We start from the raw sequence: 24,443 nt of genomic DNA on the forward strand, positions 1-24,443 counted from the left end.
CTCCTTTAACAGATGCAGAGCCTGAGACCCAGAAGGGGTAGGTGTCTAGACCAGGGGCTCAGCTAGTAAGTGGAAGGGGCAAGATCAGAGCTCAGGCCTGTCTTACTCTGGCGCCCCAATGTGTCCCTTACCCCTTGCCACCGGAACATGCGAATATAAGACTCCCCCTGCCTCTCCTCCATTTACTCGGGGCACAAGTTTACCGGGAGTCTGATCTCTCGGCTCACATCTGCAACCTCTCATCTGGCCGACAGGAAAACCCCTCCGACAGGTCCGGGCACGTGCTCTCAGTAGTAGTAGCAGCAGCAGCCCCGGAGAGGCGCACAGTGGGTCCGCAGAGGCAGAACTGGCGTCTCCGCCTGCGGCGTCCGGCCGCCCCGGGTCTGGGGCTCGGGCGGGGTGGGGGCGGCGGGAGGGCAGCTCCGCGGGGCTTCGCGCCATGACATCAGCCCTGCTGTGGTGCAGTGTGCAAAGCCCACTGGTTGGCGTGGCCCGGGACACGCCTTCCCCCGAGCGGAACAAAACGGGGCGCGGGCCGGGCGCACCCAGCCGCCACTTCCGAGAACGTTCCCACCCGCGCGCCGCGCAGCCAGCTGCCAGGTGAGTGCGCCCCGCGGCCGCGCGGCCCCGCCCGGTCCCTCCGCGCGCTCCCGGCCCCGCGCTGCACCCGCGCGGCGCCGGCCCGACCTCCCGGCCGCCGCGGCCCCACTTTGCTGGAAAGCAAAGTGGGGCGGCCGGGGGGGGGGGGTCGTCGCGGGCCGCGGAGTGGGAGAAGCGGCCACACTTAGCCGGAGCGGCGCTTCCCTTTCCAGGAGGCGCTGGGTGCCTCCCGGCTCGGGGCTTCCTGGCACAAATGGCTCCTGCGTGCGCCTGACCCGGGGTGGCCGGGCTCCCCCACCGCCCGCAGGTCTGGCAGCAGAACAATCAGCGATTCTGCGCGCCACTGACGCTCATTGTACCGCAGGGGGATGAGGGCATCCGTGCCACCCCTTCCCTCACCCTCCCGCTCTGGGAGGAGAACGTGCCGGGGGTGGGGTGGAGGAACCATCTGGCTTCAGGGCCCAGCCTGGGGCATCTGTGCCCTGAGCGCAGGTGCGAGTTTTCACTCTTCTTAAGGAACCAGATGGAAACGGCAACATTTCGCCTGCCCCCACCCCAAGTCTTGGTGCCAGGTGGGGACGATTATGCCCACCGTCAGTGTTTTGTGGCCTCAGTCCTTGAAGGCTGGGGAGCAAGAAAGGAGCTGGTGTTGGGCATATTTAAAGCAAGTTGCAAGATGTTACCCCACAAGTAACCTCTGAAGCAGGTGTTGTGTCCACACTCACAGGCGGGGTGGGGTGGGGGTAGATATCCTGCATGCTCTTGATCCCTGTGCTGTGGTAAGCTAACCAGGACCTGGGTCTAGGCTGGGAGGAGTAGCTTGGGCTTGGCCCCTCCCTAGAGGCCTGGGGTCCAGCCATCCACCCCGCTGCTCCCGTTGGTGGGGGGGGGGGGTGAATGAATGGGCAGGCCCTTCCCTCCCTGACAGGGCTCAGCATTGGGATCCAGTGGCAGTGACACTAAGAAGACCCACTGGGCTCTGGGTAGAAAGTGAGTCATAAGAGGCAGCCTGGAATCTCCGTGAGAGATTGCTTGGAAGGCAGACTGGCTCAGCCTTGACAGATAGATCTGCCACTCAATATACTGGTGACCTTGGACAAGTGACTTAACTTCTCAATGCCTAGTTTCTTTTGGGAAGGGTACTTTGGGAGGTATTGCGCAGACCTGGAACACGGTGAGGCTCCATTACTGTCTTCTGTCTTGTCTTCCCCTTTCCTTCCCAGAAGTTAAGGAGGCTGGAAGTGCTGGCCGTGTCTGTCATCTCAGAGGGCAGGTTGGGGATTTCTCCTGGGGTTCGGGGACAAGGGTCCCCTAGCTTTCGCTCAACAGGTGCCTCCTGACTCTCCAGCCGGGCTCTGACTCAGGAGCCCAGGGTCTCCTCTTCAAAGAGAGACTGTCCTCAGTCCTCAGCTGCTTTCAGGCAGCTTCTATCCCATCCCAGCTGAATGCAGCCTTGCACTGCTCACAGCTTCCCAGGGAATGACCCTTTGCCTCGGGGAGGATATCCGGGGTGGGGACAGTCAGACCGGGCAGGAAGTTTATCCCGCTGAGGGTGTGGTGTGGGCTACACAAGGGGGAGGGGGACACTGCCCAGGCCAAAGGGTCTGGGGGGACGGGATGCAGGAGAGAAGCTGAAGAGCAGGCCCTCCAGCTAATAAGGTGTGGGAAATGGGGGTGCCACAAGATTTGCCTCTGGTCTGCCCTGGCCCCGGGGGTTTCCTTTCTCAGTTGTAAACATCTGCATCTGGACCCTAGCGTCCTCACTGGAGTAGAGTGGTAGCCTGGGAGTGTGGTGTGGATACTCGGTTGGTGGTCAGCAAACATTTGGTGAACAAACGGGGTAGATACAGGCTATTAGTTGCCCTACTGGACAAACAGTTAGCAGCCAGTTTTTCCCTGTGAGCATTACTGAGGACCAGGCGAGGGGAAAAAAGATAGTTTTTATTTTCCTGTGGCTCTCCTGGTGGTGAAAACAAATTGAGAAGGCTTTTTAAAAAAACAACAACAACAATTTTTTTAATGTTTATTTTTGAGAGAGAAAGAGAGAGAGAGAGAGAGCATGAGCAGGAGAGGGCAGAGAGAGAGGGAGACACAGAATCCAAAGTAGGCTCCAGGCTCTGAGCTGTCAGCACAGAGCCTGACGCGGGGCTGGAACTCACAAACCATGAATTTGTGACCTGAGCCGAAGTCGGATGCTTAACCGACAGAGCCTCCCAAGCGCCCCTGGGAAGGCTGGGTTGATAGGCTGCCAAGGTTTTAAATAGTTTTGTAAGCCCAGCTTATTGTGAAAAGTAGGTTTGCTTGAGGACTGAAGAGTCCTGCATTATACATTTTTACATATTTATTTATTTTCGAGAGAGGCAGGGGAGGGGCAGAAAGAGGGAGAGAGAATCTCAAGCAGGCTCTGCGCTGACAGCACAGAGCCCAACATGAGCCTCGAGCTCACAAACTGTGAGATCATCACCTGAGCTGAAATCGAGAGTCAGACCCTTAACCCACTGAGCCACCCAAGTGCCCCCTGCATTTTACATTTTGAGGTGTAGTAAGAACTTCTAAACAAAGAATTGCCAGGGAGAACAAAAGGACCTTTCCTCCAAGTCAACCATCTGCCATTACTTGGGCATCTTGCTAAATATCTAAAATTGAGTCATAAAATTGAACAAGAAGTATTAGCGTTGACCTTCCTTTAAGGTAATAGTAAGCAGATATCTGCACTTACCGTGCACCAGAGACTGGCCTAAATCCTTCCTGTGTATTATCTTCAACAATCTATGAACAGTCCGATGCTCCCCATTTTAGAGATGAAGAAACTGAGGCTCAGGATTGATAAGTAACTTGCCCAGTACTACAGCTGGTCAGTTATGGAGTTACCATTCAAAGATAGGCCAACTCTTTCCATGCTCAGTCACTTTATTATTCCTCTTTGCTCCCGTTACATTCCCAATTTCTAAATCAGTTTACTAGGGCAATCGATATCTGCCATTTGTGAAACACACGCGCTTTATACAAAGTGCTTTGCTGTGGCTTATAAAGTACTTAAGGAAGATATGGCTTTGCCATTATGAACGTGAATGGAGGCAGGGTTAGAACTCATGACCTCTAGGTTTCTGTTGCACGGCCAGGGAGGAGAGGGCGCCCCTGGATGTTAGGTGTCAGATCTAGTGGGTATGCTTTTACCAGGTCTGATGTGTGTTTGAATTTCCAGGCCAGGTTTCCAGGAAAGAAAGGAAGCCTGGAAAAGAGGCTGCTTGAGAAAAAGGCACACACACATACACACACACAGAGTAACTAGCTGTGGGTAGGGAGAGCGGGGGGGGGGGGGGGGTTGCTGGGTACCAGAGGCTTTGCCTGTGGTTTCCAGTTGTCAGGAATTTCTATGGAAATGACGTGGCTGTACTACGCAGCTCCCCAGGAATTCGTCTGACGTGGGCATTGAGTAATTCCCATGTATGGTAAAGTGTGTAAATACTGAGGCGGCTAGCATTTCCAGACACTGGTATTTCCAGTGCTTCCCCAGGGCCAGAAAGGCAGCGTCTGACTCCTCAACAGTAACAAAGGAGGAAGAAATAGAAGGTTTGCAGCTGGAGCACAGGCTCGGCCCCAACCAGGCAACAGGACCCTCCTCCCTCCTCTCCAGTGTGCCTGGTGCTCTTTATGCAGGGCCCAGAGGGGAGTATGGGGGGGATGGAGCCTCCTGCGAAGTCAGCTGCAGACAACCTGTTTTTATAAGGTCCAAGTGCTAATTTGTCTTTGCTTTTTAAAATTCAATCCAAGAAAAATCAGTCAGACCTTTCAGCGTGGGACGACCAGTTGTTACCACTCTGCATTGACATCATTCCAGAAAAGAACCAGAGAAACTTGATCCGTTGACTAGTCTGTGAGACCTTATTATAATATAAGATTTCTTGTAGTAGTTTTGAAATATTAAAAAAAAAAATCATAGACCTCCCCCTCCTTCTTTTGTTGACCTTCAGGTTTCTAAGCTCCGCAGGGGAAGGAGATCTACTCTAAGAGGCATTAAGAGACAAGCAGGAAGAGACATAACAGTGTACTTGTCAGCTCAGTCACACAAGGGCCATGGACACAAGGGCCATGGGAAGGGAACGCTCCTAGCACAGGGAGAGAGCTGAGCTGGAATGACGGTCAAGTCCCAGGGTTCCACGGAGCCAGGAGTCACCAGAGCTCAAAGATCCTGCCACGTGCAGAGCGGTGGGCCATGTGCAGGTCTGTGAAGACATCGTGTAGCGGGCGGTGTGAAGCTGGGGGCAAGTTTGCGGGTTCTTTAAATTATTTGTTTTTAATTTTTAAGTTTATTTATTTTGAGAGAGGGAGCAAGTAGGGTAGGGGCAGAGAGAGAGAGAGAGAGAGAGAGAGAGAGAGAGAATCCCAAGCAAGCTCCGCACAGAGCCCGATGTGGGGCCTGAACTCACTGACCGCGAGATCCTGACCTGAGCTGAAATCAAGAGCCGGACGCTTCACCGACTGAGCCACCCAGGCGCCCAAGTTTGCGGCTTTTTTTTTTTTTTTAATCAGCCATTCCTCCCCCTCCCAGTGACCATTATTGTCGGGGGAAGTCTATTTCCTGGGCTTTCGGGTGCCAGCTCTTAAGATGTGGGTTCTGAACCCTGATCAACATGGCCCTGCCTCCTTCCCTCTTTCTCCTTGGCTGCTCTCCTGACGGGGCATGGAAGAAGAGGCTGAGCTACAGGACTGGAAAGGGTGACAGCTCTCCCGTGTACCTGGCCAAGTACCACAAAGCTCAGGTAATACGAGCAGTGCATTTCTTTTTTTTTTTTTTTTTTTTTTTTTTTTTAATTTTTTTAACGTTTATTTATTTTTGAGACAGAGAGAGACAGAGCATGAACGGGGGAGGGTCAGAGAGAGAGGGAGACACAGAATCTGAAACAGGCTCCAGGCTCTGAGCTGTCAGCACAGAGCCCGATGCGGGGCTCGAACTCACGGACCATGAGATCATGACCTGAGCCGAAGTCGGCTGCTTAACCATCTGAGCTACCCAGGCGCCCCAACGAGCAGTGCATTTCTAATTAGACGAACACCTGACGGGTCTCTACCAGACCCAGTGGGTGGGGACCTGAGCTCTGTGGCCAAAAGTCGCTCTTTGACCCTAGGGAAAAAGAGATTTTTGGAATGGGAGAGATGGGAATTTTCCACTGGACGAATAAAGACATGGGATGGTTTGTCAAATCACGGTTTGACGAGAGGAGGCTTTCCTTCAGACACTTGTGGCCGGTGGCTGAGGATTATCCATCTCTGAGATGGTTCCTTGGACTTCACACATGACCACGCTGAACCCATCACCTCATCCCAACTTTCATGACGTGTGTGAACATGAGCGTCTGTGCCTTACGTCTGCTTCTTTCTCTCTTGCTATGCGAGTCGCCATCTTGAATCCCTCCTCTCAAGATTGAGGATCTGGATACAGCTCTTAATGGGACAACTAGATAGAAAGGTGTGGACAGTTAGCTGCTTATCAGAAGAGGCCAACCCTTGGCTTCTAGCTTCTAGCCGGCCCTAAGGATCCTGACATTTCAGGTAAAGAGCTGACCAGATATTTCTAGCCATTCAGCAGAAAATTCAAGGCCTGTTCTCTGTTGAGATGATCAACGTAGTGAAAAAGGGCAAACCAGAACACAGACTGCAATTGCCAGTGGGAATGTAAGTCTCGGAGGGCACCCGCTGCAAACTCGCCAGGGGGATAATGGGATTACAGAAGATAGCAATGATTCTTGAACACCCAGAACAATATACAAAAGAGCTTGATATAAAGACACAAGTCTCTGCTTGCATCTCAGGCAGCCAGGGGGAACTAGATCCCAAAGAAGGGCAAGTCACTTGTCTCCTTTGCTGGGCTGACAGATCAGCCAGGAATCCGTGGCCCCCATTTGGCATGTTCTTGCTCAAGCCTTGCTCCCTCCAGATGTGGACTAGCTTGGAAGGACGGCAGACATCTGGCCCCACAGCTGGTGTCAAGCTTGCCTGGGCCGGTCCTGTCAGTGGTGATCAGAGGACCGAGGACTTAATGGTATGCCTGGCCCCCTGCCATCACTTCCATATATTTTCATCACTCCTCCGAGCAGCGATTTTAGGGAGCCCATGTATGGTTCAAGTTAGAGACTAGCAAGTTGCAGCTCGGAGAGGAAAGTAAGTTGCTCAAGATCCTTCAGCTACGAAGGGATGGAGTGCAGACCCACTTTTCTAACTACTGAACTCTCCCACCTGAACTCTGACCTGGTGAACTTGCCTCCTCAGAGTCTCCCATAGTGCCTCTTGACAGCCAGAACGAGGAAGGCAATTGAGAAGCAGCTAGGTGTCCTCCTAAGCACCCCAGAAACTCTGAGAAACAGGTTTCCTTTTAAGGCCACTCGGCCTCCTGATAGATAGCTGGAATTTGGCTGTTGGAAAGAAGGGGCCCGAGCAGGAGGGCGGGGGTGGAGTGAAGAGTGCTCCCTGCCTCTTGTAGGGAGGGAGGCGGCCAGGGCTCCCTCCAGCTGAGACTTCCCCACGGCAAGTCCCCTGGAGGGGTCCTCATGTGGACAGAGGGGATGGGGAGCCCATCCACAGGGGTGGTCTGGGACCCTTCCAGTTAGTGAACCATCATTGTTTTTCATCCTGAGGTTCCAGAGCCCTTGTCCCTTCACTGGGCTCCTGAGAGGAGAGCCCCCAGCCAAATGGCCAGGCTCAAAGGAATGGCGCAGGCATCCCGGGCAGATTTTCCTCATTGGCAGGGCCTTGGGTTTCACCCATTCTCCGCCCATGTTCCTGTTTCCCTGGGGCCCTGCTGGAGAACAAGGAGAGGCCTGTATGGAGCTGTGGGTCTCCCCCAGAGGGAGAAGGGCTTTGTATCTGGAAACAAAACACTGTTTGGAACCGGCTCTCAACCACATGGTTAGGGGAACTTTCCTCCTTCGGGGGTATTCCTAGGGGCATGGAGCGTATCCCTTGCTGGTTCAGGAGGTTGGAAAGGGAGGAGAGAGCCACGCGTTGGGGTACTGTATGCCTACTGTGAGCAGGCACACTGAAATACGATGGGGCATCAGCGTGACAGCTGGGGAGGCAGAAGACTCAGAAGTAGCTAAACCCGCATTAGAATCCCTGTCCTGTCTCTTCCAGATGAGTTACTGCTAGCAAGTGCCTAATTTCTCTGAGCCTTGCTTTCCGTATCTATAAGGTAGGCACGTATACCCCATCTCCAGGTGGGGAAGAATGAGATGATTTATGTAACCTGGTGCATAGTAAGCATGCCGTCAATGGCAGGCTGTCATTTGGGGTGCCCTGGCTGCAGGAGTTCTCTGGGGGTGACATCTAGTCCCTTAGTCAGAGGCAGAAGAGAACCTGTGTGGCGTCGTACGAACAGGCACGTTTTTTCCCCAGAAGCTTCCCAAGCAGAGCTCCCCTCGCATGTCACTACAGGTGCTTGAAGCAGCCCTCGCAGGAGAACGGGATGGCTGTGGTTGGGCCACTCTGTGCACAGGCATTGACGGAACACTTCCCACAGGCCAGGTCCGGCGCTGGGCATTGTGGGGGCAGAACCCAGTGATTGTTTCGCCAACCCTGATCATTTGGGAGGTATGGTAACAGGAGACAGCTGGAAAAGGAAGTGGAGACCATGCAGGGGAGAACCTCAGTGTGAGGGGAGTGATTATTCTCAGGCAGCGGGGAGTCACTGACGGCTTTTGAGCAGGGGGAGCCTCCACAAAAATGATCTGGCAGCTGCTTGGGAATGGAATAGGAAAGAGATTCCAGAAGCAGCAAGGCCATAATTGCTGTCTCCCTGGGGCTGCGTTCACTTGTAAAGTAACTTAAACAACAGAGGGAATTTGTTGGTTTGTTTAACTGGAAAATTCAGAGATAGATTGAACTTTAGGTTTGGCTGAATTTGGTGGCTTAATGATGTCATTACAGACTCGGTTTCTTTTTCTTTCGTCTCTCAGCTCTGTCTTCCCTGCTGTCAGCTTCATTCTGAGACTGTTTGTCCCCCTTGGGACAACCACCTCAGAGCCCCTTGCTCCCTGTCCTCACTGGGGGGAAGAGGGACTTGCTTCCAGGAAGTTTTCTCCGAAGATCGGGATGCTTTTTCCTCCAGAGCCCCCAGAACTGCCTTCTCCCATCTTATTGGCTTGAAATGTATAGCTGGCCCACCTTTAAGCCAATAGCCTTGGCTGCTTAGGTTAGATCCAGGCCATGTGCCATGGCTGAAAATTGGGATAGTTGCCAAGAAACAGGTGAATATAGCATGGTGTCTTCTTCAAAGGGGATGGGCTGCGTGAGGGAGAGGTGAGTAGGCTGGGTTAGGGTGCTGGGAAGAGGGCTGGAGAGGAGAGAGCCTATAGGGTCAGCACAGGTTTGGGGGTGAGTGGCCAAAGGGGAGCATAGAGTGGGGTGCAGCTAAGGGAGGGGGAAGAACCCACCGATATTCTCGGGTGTGGGATAATTCCTCTGTGATGGAGAGAATGGTTGTGGCAGCACGTGCAAAAAATGGAAAAGTCGAGAAAAAGAACAAGTGTGAGAAAAGGCAATGGGTTCAGGTCATGCACGTTGAAACTAGGGTACTTGTGGACCATCCAGGCAGAGATAATCACCTGAACTCAGTCAGATGGACGAGACTGGGCTCAGAGGAGAGGCCGAGGCCAGAGATGTATGGACGTCCTTGGCATGAAAGGACAGCAAGTGCGGTGGGGCCATAGGAGATTGGGGAGAGACGGGGGCCAGGTTGGGACCAGAGGAAACTCCAGATTTTAGGATGTGGGGGGACAAAACAGAGGGGAATGAAAATGTGTCTGTCTCCTCCGCTGGGACAAAACCTTGCTGAAAATCCCCGTGCTCATTGTGATATTTGAGCCCCAGTGACAGTGATGAGCCAGCACCACCAACACCCCTTTGCCCACCTTAAGCCCTGCTTATCAGCCTGCACACTTTTACTGAGTACCTCTACTGGGTCCCAGGCTCTGCAGAAATGCCCCAAGAGAACTTGGCCCTAGGGCATCCTTCGTTCATTCCTCTGCTACTTATTGAACACCTGTATGCCAGGTGCTGTGTAGGGTGTGGGACTCCGTTGTGAGCACGACCTAGACCTTCTTGTTGAGCTGAGGCCTATGTCCACAGTCAGGTGGGAAGCTCTCCAGCAGTGGAAACCATGTCTTCCTCTGTCCTTGACATTGATTCTTGCTGTCGGCACAAGTCCTGCTCCCGGGGCTCTGGATAACTCATCCCTGTTTTCAGCATTTCCTGATAGGCTCCTGGTGAGTTTTCTCCTTAGGCGCCTTTGCGTCCTGAGTCAACAGCCCCCTCTGGCCCCGTCCCCCCTTCATTTCCTAGCACCCTGCATCATCCTATACGCACCCCATCCTGGGCTACCTCGTCGCCCATCTTCTACCCACAGTCGCCCGTGCCTTGCACGGGAACCCGCCCTCCATGAACTTCTGTCAAGAAAGGGAAAGGGGTCGGCGTGCCTGGGTGACTCAGTCGGTTAAGCGTCTGGCTTCAGCTCAGGTCATGATCTCGTAGTCCATGAGTTCAAGCCCCATGTAGTGCTCTGTGCGGACAGCTCAGACAGAGCCTAGAGCCTGCTTTGGATTCTGTCTCCCTCTCTCTGCCCTTCCTCCGTTCTTACTCTGTCTCTCTCTCAAAAATAAATAAACATTTACAAATTTTTAAAGGAAAGCCAAAGGGTCATCTGCGTCCTTCGGTCATATGTCTGTTGAGTGAGGGAGTGAAATGGAAGGAGAGAAGCTGATCCCATCAGCCGAAGGGGATCCAGGCTCTCCAAACTTCTATGGCATTTACCTTCTGTGCTGCTTTCTGGGGCATCAGGTACCCACTGGCAGCAGGCCTGTCCTGCAGTCTTGGGCTTCTGAGTTAATAATAATTAGTGAATGCCAACTCTAGGCCAGCCCCTGTGTCATGCCTGTGACATGCCCTACCTCATTTGATCCCCAGAAATAATCTATGAAATAGCTTTTGTTTTTCTCCTCATTTTACACACAGAAATCAAAGTTTAGAAAGACCAAATACCCAAAGACAGGGCCCCTGGATGGCTCAGTCGGTAAAGCGTCCAACTCTTGATCTCAGCTCAGGTCTTGATCTCAGGGTCATGAGTTCAGGCCCCCCAGCTGGGCTCTGTGCTGGGCATGAAACCTACTTTAAAAAAAAAGTGGGGGGGGGTGATGGCGGGGGGAGAAAGACCAACTACACATAGCCAGTGAGTGGTGGGTTCAGAATTGGACCCACCCCATCTGGCATCAGGACCTCAAGTCAGAACCAATACGTAGAGCATCTCAGAGCTGGTCTTGAGCTGCCTGCTTTGGACTTACCAGAGGTGCTTATTAAAAACCCAGATTCCTGTACTTCATTTGGGGTCTGGTGTGGTGCTTGTCAATCTGATTTCGCAGAAGTCCCCTGCCCCCCGCACCCCTAATGGGCTTGAGAACTATGCTCTGTGTGCTGCCTCCTACTTAAAATTTTCTCTGGGTTTCTTGGTGAGCTATATCATACACATAAAGGAGCATATAAAGCCTTCACGTATAGTTCAAAGAATAATTATAAAGTGCCCATATGGCAACCACCCAGGTTAAGGGGCGCCTTAGCAGCCCCTCTGGAGACCCCCAAGATGGTTGTGGTCCTTTCCCTGTCTTAGAGGCACCAAATCTAAGATAAGAGTTTGTGATAATCATTCCCTTGTTTTTCTTTATAACTTCTCCACCCATGTGTTCATCTCTCGACAATATGAATTGTGTCTGCTTGTGAACCTTACACAAATGATTTGTGTTTTGTGAACTACACTTTATCCACTTCTTTGGCTCGGGTGCATCTCTGTGAGATTTATCCCTGTTGATGCATGTAGCAGAGGGTTCAATTTATTGCAACTACAGCCTCCTAGAGCTGGTATTCTTATGCTTGTTTATACTGTTTATTTTTTTTTTAATGTTTATTTACTTATTTTGAGAGAGAGAGGCAGAGAGAGAATCCCAAGCAGGCTCCGCTCTGTCAGCTCAGAGCCAGATGTGGGGCTTGATCCCATGAACCGTGAGATCACGACCTGTGCCGAAATTGGGAGTCGGGCACTTAACCCCCTGAGCCAGCCAGGTGCCCCTGCTGCTTATTTATGCTGTTTAGTGCCTGGCACAGGCTGAAAGTCAATGGTTGCTCAGTGCACATCTGTTGATGGCTCTGGGGCAAGAAGCCAGGAGGAAGTGCCAGGGCTGGGGGCCCCCACAGGTGCTCCGCTCCCCCTCTTTCTGTCCTCGGTCTGCCTGTGGCTCTTCTGTCATGGGCAATCTGTGTTTCCATCTCCCCGTAAATTTAATTCCCGTTTCTGTGTCCCGTTGCAGAATGCCGAACTGGGGCGGAGGCAAGAAATGTGGGGTGTGCCAGAAGACGGTTTACTTTGCGGAAGAGGTTCAGTGTGAAGGCAGTAGCTTCCATAAATCTTGCTTCCTGTGCAGTGAGTACGCGCCCCGGGCCCTGCTGTCGTTGTCGTGGGGACTGGGTCTGGGCCCGCCCCCACAGGCTGGGCCTGTCAACACCCCAGGGAACTGGCCCCATGGGATGTAAACAGCTTGACATTTGGCTGGAGCGCAGCTGGGGAGGGAAACACTTAAGGGCCTCTTTGTTCCGCTCAGAAGCTGCTTTCTAAGGGGACGGGCTGGCCAGAGCTGGCGGGGGTGGCAGCCGCTGGGGGGCTGGGAGCCAAGCTTTCAGACTTGGTTAGGGAAACTTTCCACTCTGCTTTCTCCTCTTTCTCTCCCTGCCACAATGCCATCATTGAAGAGGAAAACATAAAAGTTTTACCCAAATTATCACTTGTTAAGAGGCTGCAATTTTATGGGGACACCCGAGTCTGGGAGAAGAACTGGGTTCTCCCTTCTTCCGCCCCCTTCTGAGCCTGCCTGGTCACTTCCCTCACCTCCCATTTTGCTCCCAACAGCCTGGGATAAGAGGAAGACAGATCAGGCAGGCAGGCAGATCTTTTTGTATCCTCTCCCAGTAACCCAGAGCAAGAGTGGCTCGAATCACAAGCCTGGATGAGTCCGGATCCTGACCCCGACGGTGTTTTCAGAGCACCCAGGAAGCAGTGCCTCAGGGAGGCGCCCCCCCCCCCCCATTTCTAAATGACTCAGTTCACTGTGATCAGAACAGAGGGTCTGGGTCAGAGGAAGAGGTATTTTCAGCGACACGAGTTTTCCTTGAGGGCAGACAAGAGTGGGAGGCAATGGAATGTCTTAGTTAAGCCCTGGGTTTCTTCAGCCAGTTGGCCAGAGTTCTAATCTGAATTCAGTTTTGGTTATCTGGGTGGTGGTGATGGGCAAGTTACTCAGTTTCTCTTTGGGTTGAGTTGCCTCATGGTGACAGGGGAGCTAATAATACTTATCTCACGGGGTTGTTGCGAGAATGAAAAGATAGAAGCTTGGAAAACCAAGTCCTTACCGCAATCGATACATGATAGGCACTGCCCCGGACATGCACGCGGTGCCTATGGGACTGCAGGCAATGTGGTGTGATGGCCTCACAGGGCGCTGAAGTCCCACCCCACCTGAGAGATCCAGAAAAGGGGTCCCGTTCATCCTACATCGCATGGAGCACAGTTGGGGGTGGGTGTCTGTGGCCCCTCTGTTCCCAGGTGATTTGTGGTCCAGAGTAGGAGCCAGATGGGCCAAGGGCCGCCTGGTCACCGGATGTTCACCAGATCTCTACCTGCTGCTGGGAGACTCAGCCGGAAGCCACCCAGCACAGGGCAGCAGGGGCCCACACCCTGCGCAGCCAGCCACAGGGGCAGCCGGAGGGCTGTGTCTGATGAATGGGAGTAAACGAGCCCTGGTGGGGCCTAGTTGGCCTCTAGCCCGCAGAGGAGGCCGCAGACAGCCGCATCTCGTTATCAGCAGTTCCCTGCACTTAGGAATTTTCAAGCCGTTTATTTTTTCAGAAGGAATAAGCGGGCTCAGCATTGGCTAGGAAAGAGGGTCTGGGCTGCTGGGGTCCATAGGGCTTCTGTCTTTGCTCTCAAATGTTGCTTAATCACTAGAAGCGGCCAGCTGAGAGGCCTCAGTCCTGCCTGTGGAGGAGTGGCTGTTAGTTGTGGTTGAGGGAAGTCAGGAATTTAGGGGGTGGCATAGGACGATGGGAGCAGGCCTGGGGCAGGGTGTGAGGGGGTGTTGAGGACTAGAAACAGTTGTGGAAAGTCAGGCCGGGGAGCAGGGCTGGGAGGGGGTGTTGTGAAAGTAACAGCCATAGGGAAGGATCTTACGTCTGCCTGGGGTCTCAGGGCCTGCACGGTTCTTAGTATCTGAGCCCAAAGAGGTTCCGGCAATCAGGTGTCTCCACAACTTGCTTATTCCTGGTGCCAGAACAGCATTTTGCACATTTGTTTATGATTGGAAGGAGCGTCCCTTCTCTCTTTCACAGAAGTGGGTGTAAAGTGTCCAGGTTGAATTCAAGAACTCAGAATAACCCTCAGAGAATCAAAGCACCTTCCTTCCTAAGTTTCTTCTGAAGGCTCTTTCCTTCCTAAGGTTAGCAGAGTATGGGCCTGGGGGGCATTAAGGGCCACAGTCCCTTTGCTGGCTGGGCCTCTGACCATTTGGGTCCTTGGCTGTGGCTTCTACTCAGCGTGGCACCTACGTTCCCTTTCCTGAGGGCCTGGGACAGACAGGAGGAAGACAGGATGATGTAATAAGAGTCGGGGAGAATGGCTTCCACCCTGGGCTTGGCCTCTGACCTGAAAGCAGGGACAGAGAGGGTCTAGTATACACCTGTGGTCTCAGCAGGGGTGGCCAGTTCCTGTTAGCAGGCGGGAGAGCTGGGCGCTGCAGCTGGGGTTCGGCCTGAGGCTGTGTGTGGCCTTCTCTGAGCTGTAACCAACTCCCTCCCGGGCAGGGCAGGGTTGAGCAGCCAGCCCTGTGGAACAGTGGACCTGGTCTGACCTAACCCCATGGTGGTGAGTGATAGAACTGGGCTGTTTCCCAGAACCGCAGAGCACAGGGGAAGCTCAGAGGAACCCTGCACGCCCTCTGACACCAGCATCGCCTCGCCTGCAGCTGAAATTTCGGGTCGGTTTTCACCCGCTTGGTCCCACATGCTTGGCCTACCTGAAGGGGGTCTCGGGCAGGCAGAAAATAGCCAGATATGGAAATCAGGCTTGGTTCTGACCCAGCCCTGCTTCTGGCCAATTCTGTGAGCTTAAACTTCTTTGTGGGCCTTGGTTTTCCTTCCAGAGAGAATCCTTCTCTGTTTTGGGGTGGGGTGAGGGGGCTCTGACCTCTCACCTGTGGCTTGCCTCTTGCCCGTATTTCAAAACAGCATCACCAAAAAGGCCTCACTGAACCTGTGGCATCTGGAAGGACATTTTCCCGACAGGTGCATCACTCACCACAACTAAGTCTTTTTTTATCTTAACACTTGGTAGAAATTTAGTTAGGCCTTCATTCAAAATTCCCTTTGAGTCTTTGGTGGAGCCTCCAGGTGACCAGACTATATTGCCCGCATGGAGGTGGAAGGGCAGAAGGTCTTGGGGAGAACAAAGCAGAGCAGAAACCCACAGGGTGGTCTCGACTCCGGTTCTGGGGTTCTGGAAGTCAGGGCTCAGTTGGCCCTGCAGGGAGCCACCTGGAGGCTAACGACTTTGTAGGCCCCGCTGTCTCCTCTGGGCTGAGCTCCTGTGACTCCTGCTGGCGAGATGAGTCAAAATAGACCTCTGCTCCCCCAACTGACCTCGTCTCTGCTTTCTGCCTTCCCTCTGGTTTTGGAATTCCCAGTTCAACTTGGGTCTTACGGGAAGCAATTCCAGGCCGACTCCTGACTTCCTGCCCTAGAAGGGAATGTTGGAGCGTGCCGTTCTCTCTCCCTCCTTCCTGGGAGCCAAGCCCCAGGGGAGGTGGTGGGAAGTTCCATATATGGGCTGCCCAGAACACTGGAATGAGGTGGGAATGTCAAGGGCAAGACCGGAGGGTCCTTATTTAGTCTGAATTCTCCAACCTGGAGGGCAGGGTGAGAGAGGAGCTGGCAGAGGGCCCGACCCTTTAAAAGCCAGAGGATGGCAAGTCGCAAATTGCTGAGCTGAGAGCCTTCTCACAGGGAGGTGAGAGGCGTAGCTTCTCCAGTGGTTGCTAGAGGTCTCCCTCTTCAGGACATGTTTGAGGATATGGTCCAGCTGGGCACACTGGACCGCCATACTTAAGGAACCTCATCGAACCAAATTAGCATTGTAGGATAAGACCTAAGCAAATAAAGTGAGGACGAGTCTCTTGAGAGAAGTAGGTGGAAGTTGGGAGCACATGATCTTTTGAGGCCTGGGCCTGTCCTCCCTCCTCCCTTGTGTCCCCGCAGTACTAACTTTACATATGATACTAGTAAGAGCACCCAACATTTATCACGTACCTCCTGCGTATGGGGTATTGTGCTAAGCACGCTACATGCAAGATCTTATTTAGTTCTCCCAACCACCTTTTGGGGTAGATATTATTGTCTGCGTTTACAAATGGAGACACCGAGGGCCACCTGGCTGGCTCAGGCAGGAGAGCGTACCGCTCTTGATCTCAGGGTTGTGAGTTCGAGCCCCACGTTGGGTGTAGTGATTACTTAAGAAAAAAAAGAAACAAATAAACAAAAAAACCCAAATGGACACCCGGAGGCTAGCAAGGCAAAATAACTTGCCCATCACATACAGGTCATACAGCTGCAAAGAGAGAGAGTTGAGATTTGATTCTGGGCAGTCTGACTGCACAGGGCCCCAGGCTCCACTTCATGGGCACAGGCCTCTTCTGAGATACACAGGAAGATATATGAGACTCACAGGCTTTCTGAAGCTCATCCCTTTCCAATCTCCCATACCCCCGGGGTTAGGAATTCTTCCCCGAGTCTGACCTCAGTTCTGCTGTGGCAAACTGTTTTCTGAGATCAGAAACTCCAGATCTTGTTGTTGTGATTAGCATGACCCACATCTCACTCTAAAGCCCACCATGCTGGGTACTTAATAAATAGAAACCTGCTCTTCTGGGTGCATCACTTCGCCTGTGCTCCCCGCACCCCCAAGCATGCAGATTGTTTTTTTTTTTTTCAGGGTCCCATTGCTGGGAGCAGGAAAACCCTGCCCTTCTTCTTCCTTCCTTTCTGTTTTCTTCTCTCCTGTTGGGACCCATGGTCTCTTTGTCAAGAGCAGAGTGAAGGCCCTCAACACCTTTCCTGCGGCTTGGGGTCAGCCTAGGCCGTTGCCTCGCAACCTGGGGTGCACTGCCGCCAGGCGGGTGTGAAGGTGGAGAGGACGGAGGGGGGCACACGTGGGCTCCTGTGAGAGGTGGCTGGGCCAAAATTTCTAGAATTAGGCCGCGCAGATCTCCTCCCTCTGTCCTCCCAGCTCATTGGCCATCTGACCTCCATTTCCAGGCTGCTCCTGAAAGATCAGGATATTAGTTATCAGAGGGCCCAGAGAGCTTCAATGGCAGGGGGCTTGCAGTGAGCAAGCGGCTCACCCCAGACCCGGCTCACCATAGTCACTTCCCTCCTCAGTGGTCTGCAAGAAGAATCTGGACAGCACCACTGTGGCTGTGCATGGTGAAGAGATCTACTGCAAGTCGTGCTATGGCAAGAAGTATGGGCCAAAAGGCTATGGCTACGGGCAGGGCGCAGGCACGCTGAGCACCGACAAGGGGGAGTCTCTGGGCATCAAGCACGAGGAGTGAGTACAAGAGTCTCACCACTTTTCCTTGGCTTCTGTCCTCCCGCCCCCGGGTCCTACACATCGTCAACCACTTTTGGTTAAGCAGCGGAAGGCTCAGAGAGCCCCTGATTTCCTTTTTTTTTTTTTTTTTAATTTTTTTAATGTTTGTTTATTTTTGACAGAGAGAGACAGAGCATGAGCGGGGGAGGGGCAGAGAGAGGGAGACACAGGATCCGAAGCAGGCTCCAGGCTCTGAGCTGTCAGCACAGAGCCTGACGTGGGGCTGAAACTCACAAACCGTGAGATCATGACCTGAGCCAAAGTCGGACGCTTAATTGACTGAGCCCCCCAGGTGCCCCAGAGACCCCCTGATTTCCAGGGTAGGACTAGAACACCCCAATGAGCCAATGAGAGGAGCTGAGGGTCCAGCGGGGGAAGAAAACAGGACAGGCTCCGCCCTGTATGGAGAGTGCCACCTATATTTTTATCAGGGTTGGAGCTTAGAGGGGCCCCAAGAATTACTTTGTCTAATTTCCCCTTTTCTCTGAAGAGAAACCCCAGCCCAGGCTCAGTGGCTTGGCTGGGGGTCGCACAGCCAGTGTCTGAGCCAGACCTGGGTTCAGAAGCAGCCCCATTGCCAGGCCAGTCTCATTCCCTCCGCCGTCTCTCGCCCACTGTCAGGGGAAGTTATCTCCCTTCCCTGGAAAGACTACAGGGTTTCACTGGCACCCGCCGACCTCTGGCCTGCGGAAACAGTGGCTGTTGGCAGTCAGCCTGGCCAGCATCTTGACCTTGGGGGGAATGGACAGAAATGACAGATGAGTTAGCACATTTTAGCCAAGGTCATTGCCCCAGAGGGAGTGATTTGTCAGCAGATTTCTCCTGGAAAGACTCTGATAATAGGCGGGCTGCAGGCATGGGGACCGGAGGAGGGCAATTCTTAGCAAACGAGGTGCTAAATGATGCCGGTGTTTTAACTCAGTGACTGAGGGGAGTACAATGCTTCTGTGAAAATAGCATGGTTTGAGCTTTGGTTTGTCCATCTGTAAAATGGGAGATGACCTTGGAGGCCCTGGCCGGGAGAGCTGCCAGCTACCTGGCGCGAGAGGAAGGCAGAGTCATGCCCACACAGGGCCAGCCGCACTCATGTTCCTCAGTGAAAGTCATCTCACCGCATGTCCTTCCCCACACAGGGCCCCTGGCCACAGGCCCACCACCAACCCTAATGCATCCAAGTTTGCCCAGAAGATTGGTGGCTCTGAGCGCTGCCCCCGATGCACCCAGGCAGTCTATGCTGCCGAGAAGGTGATCGGTGCCGGGAAGGTAAGGTGGCTTCTGGGGAGATGGGGTGCGGGGAGACGGGCTGGTGAGACACCTTCTTGAAATGTGAGTCCTAGAACTTTGTCCTAGAACGCTGACCCTGGCTTTGCTCTATGGAGCCTGAGTACTGCGCTTGAACTCCCTCCCTTCTAGGGAAGGAGGAACCCTTTGTCCCTATGGGTGGCTTGTCTCTGTGCCTCTCCATGTGCAAGGACTGAGGAAGGCACCTGTGGGCTCCTGGGAGGGGTGGCTTGGGCAGCATTCTTACTCCTGAGGAAAACAGGCCCGCCATGGATGGAATTGATTATTAAATGCTTAGGGGCAATTTATAGGGAGTTGTAAAGATCAATTTGTGTCTCTAGAGTTGGGGACCACAGCCCCCTAAGGGTGCAGGGATGGGTTTCAAAGGAGCTACAAGCCCCCTAAAATTATATGCAAAATTTTGTAGGAACATGTCTGTCTCTGGGAAGAAGATCCATAGCTTTCATCAGATTTTCGAAATGATTTGTGATCCCCAAAGTATTAAGAACCACTCAAAAATCTATATACCTTCCATGTCATAAGTTGTAGACTCCAGGAAGCCCATCTGTGTACTCCCAGGGGAGAAACTTTCAAGGTTCAGGGCTGATCAGAGCCTCCTGGGAAGCTTTTGCAAACTATTTCTGACCACTACGTATGCCCTTCCTCTGTGGACCCCCAGTCCAGGCCATGGTAAGAATCACTGTAGTGAGCCCGCATCCTAAGTGAGACAATCCCATCTCGCAGAGAGGCTGCAGTGGAGAAGAGGCGGGAGAATTGGCAGTCACAGAGTAGCGGTCAGAGAATCACAGAAGAGGCATCTTCAATATATGGCCAGAGAGGACTTCGGGATCTCCACAGGAAGCCCAGATGGAGGGGTGATGTGGCCAAGGCAAGAGCCTGTCTGCAACTCTTCTGGCTTTGGGTCTTGGCTTTCAAGCCATGAGGAAGGTGCCCGGGACCAACAGATGGGGAACTAACACTTGGGCTCCATCTAGACCTTAGCAGGCTGTCATTTTAACCCTGACAGTCCTGGTCGGAGATAGGTATCATTATCCCATTTTACAGATGAAGAAGCTGAGTGTCGGAAGCATTAAGTAATTTGCTCAGACCTCCTAGCGAGGCAGTGGCTAGGCTAGGAGTCAAGCCTGGGTCCATCTAACTCCAAAGCCCATGCTCTTACTACTGTCCACTCTGCTTTGGGCCGTCTAACCTCTTTGAACCCACTTCCACAGCTGTACAATGGGAAGGGATCATGAATCCTAGCACGATGATGATGAAGACCTTGGACCCTAGACATCCTGGTTTGAAACCTAGTTTAGCTGCTTACTAGGTGTGCGACTTTGGGCAAATCATTTCTCTCTTCTGAGCCTCAGCTCCGCATCTGTAAGGTGAAGCCAGTGATGATCCCTGACAAATAGAGTTGTTTTACACATTAAATGAGACAATGCACATTCAGGACCCAGTGCAGTACCTGGGACATGCTCAGTACACAGCGGCTATTGCTGTTAGGGTTATTACTATTATTACTGTTATTGTTTACTTTTGGGGATTGTTGTGAGGCCAAAATGAAGATCTTCGCTACTCATTAAATGATATGAAAACAGGAGATATTAATCATATTGTTAAGTTGGCATCTTTCCTGCTCACAGTGTCTCACTAGGAGATTAGAAAATTATGAAAACTAGCGAAGAATCCGTATGTGCATTACCTAGACAGGGTCTCTCAGTTAAGGCTGTAACTTGTAAGGGATAGGATAAGAGGATTTGGGGTTCAAGCAGAAAAGGTTGGGAGAAACTCCCACCTACCTCTCTTTGGCCTTGGCCAGGAAAGAACTATTGAGGAACAGGAGTGATTTGGAGTGCTGAATGAATGAGCAAAAAAGGGTCAAGCTTACTTGGAGGGAGGGCTAGGCAATGAGGGGCGGGTGGTGGTCCATATGCAATTCAGCCCTGCTCCAGCCTGGAGAGTTGGGGTAGCAGCCCCTGCTTTGCAGAGGAGGAGGCAAAGGCTGGGTGACCGCTGAGGTACACAGGGTGCTGGGAAGGAGACCAAGATCTGGCCCACCTCCCCCTCCCCCGCATCTCAGCTCTCTGGACCCTGCTGTCCCTGGAGCATGGAAGGTCTGGCAGCCAGGAAATCTGAGGGGATCCATTTTCCTTTCTCATTCTCCAGCCCAGGCTGTGCTGAGGGAGGCTCTTTGACCTTAAAAGGCTTTGTTTTGTCCTGCCTGCGTGCTGCCTGCCCCCAGCTTTCCTGGTTTTGCAGAACTGTCCACACAGCAGTGGCTTAGCCTGCTCAGCTGTGGCTAATGGGAACAGGGTGCTGAGAAGTCTTCCTGTCTGTGCTGGCTCCCGTCACTGTGTACAAACCTGAGCCGGCTTCTCCCCCGGCAGGCTGTTTGTTAGCCCTGTGTGGCCTCCAGGCTCCTCTTAGAACCACAGAGGGCTTTCTGCGGCCCCTGGAGAGACTGCACTTTTCAGGCCTTTCTCTGCTCAGATCAGCGTACTTCATAGACCCCCTTCTTCTAGAGTAATACTAGATATGATTGGTTCAGGGCCTCCTCTGGGCCAGGCCTGTGGCAGTCACGGTACCCTGCTAAAGCCCTCTAGTCCCCAGAGCTACCTAGCAAGGGAGATACCACCAGCCCACTCTCCGCGAGGGGATGGCTTGTGGGTGCACAAGGCACCCAGTTCTAGAACTTCAGAGGCTGGGCTGGTTCCGATGGATAGGACTTCCAATAGCCTGTCTTGTGGCCAGGCACCATATGTGAATATACGCAGATCTCCCATCCATCCTGCAAGGTAGGCAGGGGGGTGTCCCAGAGCAGGAGATGACAGAGACTGTGCACCAGTAAGTGGCAATGCCAGGACGAGTCAGGAGCCCATGCCCACACTGCTAACCCACAGGCAGGTCCGGAGAAGGCTTGTCTGGCCCTGCCTGTGGAGAAACAGCTGCTACCTTGGTGGTGGTCCCACCCCCTCACCTACCCTTTGTGGTGCAGCTGGTGCCATTGCAACACTTCCTTGAAGATGGCATGAGGTAGTTCGTGGTCCCTGGCCTGCTTCCTCCTCTGCCTGGCCCCCCAGGCCACATCCTCCCAGTGGTACCAGCTGAGCAGACTTCCGAAGGGTCTTGAGCCCTTCCGCCCCCGTCCTCATGTCAAGGGGGATGGGGCTGGGGGTGGAGGGGTAAGGGACACTCTAGCCCCTGGTGGCAGCGTTAACTCTTTCCTTCCCTACCCAGTCCTGGCATAAGTCCTGCTTCCGGTGTGCCAAGTGCGGCAAAGGCCTCGAGTCCACCACCCTGGCTGACAAGGATGGCGAGATTTACTGCAAAGGTGGGTGGTTGCACTTCTAATGCGAGGTCCAGAGGTCTGAGGGGGTCGGGGGCTAAGTAGTTATGCCCTTGCTAAATGTTAAACCAATTCCTGGCCTCGGGGTCGATTGCAGAGCTTCTAATATGACCCTTCACTTTACATAGGAGGAGACAAGCCAGAGGGCAAAAGTGACTTGACCAGAGTCATATGGCCAATCGGGGCAGGATGGGACCAGAACCCGGCCTCCTAACTCCTAGTCCGATGCCCTTATAGCAGACAGTGCTCCAGTGGGAGGGCTGGGAGGTGTGGCCTGAAGGAGGAGGAGCCAGGCCTTACACTCACGTACTCTCCACAGGATGCTACGCTAAAAACTTCGGACCCAAGGGCTTCGGCTTTGGGCAAGGAGCTGGGGCTTTGGTCCACTCTGAGTGAGGCTGCCGCCACCCACGCACGCTGCCCACTCCCGTGCTTTTCATCGCCTATCCTTCCCAGCAGCCTCGGCGACCTTCAGGATTCTTCCTCCCTCTCTTAGCCCTGCCACACATCACTAATGACCTGAACTTGGGTGTCTGGCCCCCTTTGGTTTGGAGTCTACCTGAGGTCCCACCCCTCTAAAGGGCTCCCTCTGCCTGGGATCTGACCCGTCACCAGAAGGAGACCTCAGTGTTTCAGTGTAGGTGGGACCCGACCCCTCCTCCTACACCCCGTCCCACAGTCCTCTGTTCTTGGCCTGTTAGGCTGAGTGTCTGTCATCAACCTGCCAAGATCCCTGAGCCCACATCTCAGATCCCAGAGGAGCAGTAGGCCCAGTGGGGAGGGAAGCAGGACCATGATGGGGCAGAGGAAGCTTGTGGTTTATTGGATCCTGCAGATTCTCCTCTGTGGGTAAGAGGGTGGGCTTCTTGGTGTCCCTTAGAATAGGCCTGGGATGTCCCAGCTCCGGGAGTTATTAGGTGGATGCAGAAAGGCACAGAGAAAGGGTCATGGACTGTAGGAGCCACTTGCTTCTCTGGGCCTCTTGCCTCTGAGGCTCTGGGGACCTGGTGTCCTCCCCTTCCTGATGAGAGAACAACTTAGGTCTGAGAGCCCCAAAGTCAAGATGTGGTCTGACCTCCCCAGGAGTCTAGTTCCTTGTTTGACAGAAGCCCTAATGAAACACCCCCAACACATACTTTCATTTATCAGTGGCCCCAACCTGAGGGTAAATAGCTCTGCCCCTACCCCTGGGTCCCGAGGCTATGATGGCAGCTCCTCTCGTCACAGCACAGACCAGGCCAGTGCTCTGTTCTTACCACTCCTGCTTGACCCTCGGATGTGGAGGGAGGCACACACAGCCTCGGTCTTGATCTGGACACCCCTTCCCTGTGTGCCCAGTCCTCAGGACCCCACCTGCCCACTCGGGGCCTCGCCCCTTCCATCCCACCCTTCTCCAGGGACCCTTCCCCGGCCACATCACTCCCATCCCTTCCAGGCCCTCCCACTCAGGAGCAGCAGGAGGAAGGGGAGGGGCTGGGTCTCGCTGCTCCCAGTGACTGAAAGGACAACACTATATGGAGCTGTCACCTGGAAGGGGCTGCAGGCATGAGCTGTATTCAAGCTGACTTCTCATCTGGTCAATAAAGCTCTTAGAACAGAATTCTGGTGTCCAGATCCTTCGTCCGTGAGAGGACCACTACCCACAGGGCTGGGAGGGAACTTTGATAGAACGATCAAATTCCTAGGAGGTTAGGTGGCGATAAGTAGGGTTTGTTCCTGTTTTTCCAAGGGCTGCTCACTTTCTAGTATCAGTTCTAACAAACGACACTGCCTGGAATGACCCGACCAACCAAATCCTGCTGCCTTGCCCTGTCTGGCCGCCACTCCCATATCTGGGTGGGAAAACTCTGTGGGCTTTGGAATTTGAGGGGCTCAGCAAGGACCCAAAACTGCGCTCAGAACTTCTTCCAGCTTGGAAAACCCCTGAGCGGGAGGGAAACTTCGCCAGAGGAACCTTCCTGTCAAATCCAGAAAGTTTACTTCTGCCCAGGAAGGACAGAGTGGTGGGGCCTAGCTCAGTGTGCTGCATGGTCAGGGCCCTATCTTAGTCTATTCTGGCTGCTATAAAAAAATAGCATAGACTGGGTGGCTTATAAACACACAACTGTATTTCTCATAGTTCTGGAGGCTGGGAAGTCCAAGATCAAGGCACTGGAAGATTTGCTGTCTGGTAAGGGCCTGCTTCCTGGTTCATAGCCAACTTTCTGCCATGTCTTCACCTGGCAGAAAGGACAAGGGAGCTCCCTGGAGCCTCTTTTATAAAGGCACTAATTCCATTCATGAGGTCTCCACCCTTATGGCCTAACCACCTCTCAGAAGCCCCACCTCCTAATACCATCACATTGAGGATTAGGTTTCAACATAAAAATTTGAGGTGGCGGGTGGGGGGGGGGGGTAACACAGACATTCAGTCTATAGCATTCTGCCCCTGGGTCCCCCAATTCACATCCTTTTCACATACAAAACACATGCTTTCCATCC

At 53.3% G+C, this 24,443-nt stretch overlaps 1 protein-coding gene across 1 annotated transcript; it reads left to right on the top strand.

Moving 5' to 3' along the window:
- The first annotated feature begins 466 nt into the window (after nucleotides 1-466).
- On the top strand, nucleotides 467-23,562 carry CSRP1 (cysteine and glycine rich protein 1). Its single transcript, XM_019431331.2, has 6 exons — nucleotides 467-600; nucleotides 11,949-12,061; nucleotides 17,119-17,287; nucleotides 18,463-18,592; nucleotides 21,854-21,947; nucleotides 22,282-23,562. The coding sequence occupies exons 2-6, from the start codon at nucleotides 11,950-11,952 to the stop codon at nucleotides 22,356-22,358; spliced, it is 582 nt and encodes a 193-aa protein (XP_019286876.1). The 5' UTR covers nucleotides 467-600; nucleotide 11,949; the 3' UTR covers nucleotides 22,359-23,562.
- The last annotated feature ends 881 nt before the right edge of the window (nucleotides 23,563-24,443 follow it).

The sequence above is a fragment of the Panthera pardus genome, unplaced genomic scaffold (genome assembly GCF_024362965.1).
Source record: "Panthera pardus isolate Hobbes unplaced genomic scaffold, ASM2436296v1 HiC_scaffold_21, whole genome shotgun sequence".
Lineage (NCBI taxonomy): Eukaryota > Metazoa > Chordata > Mammalia > Carnivora > Felidae > Panthera > Panthera pardus.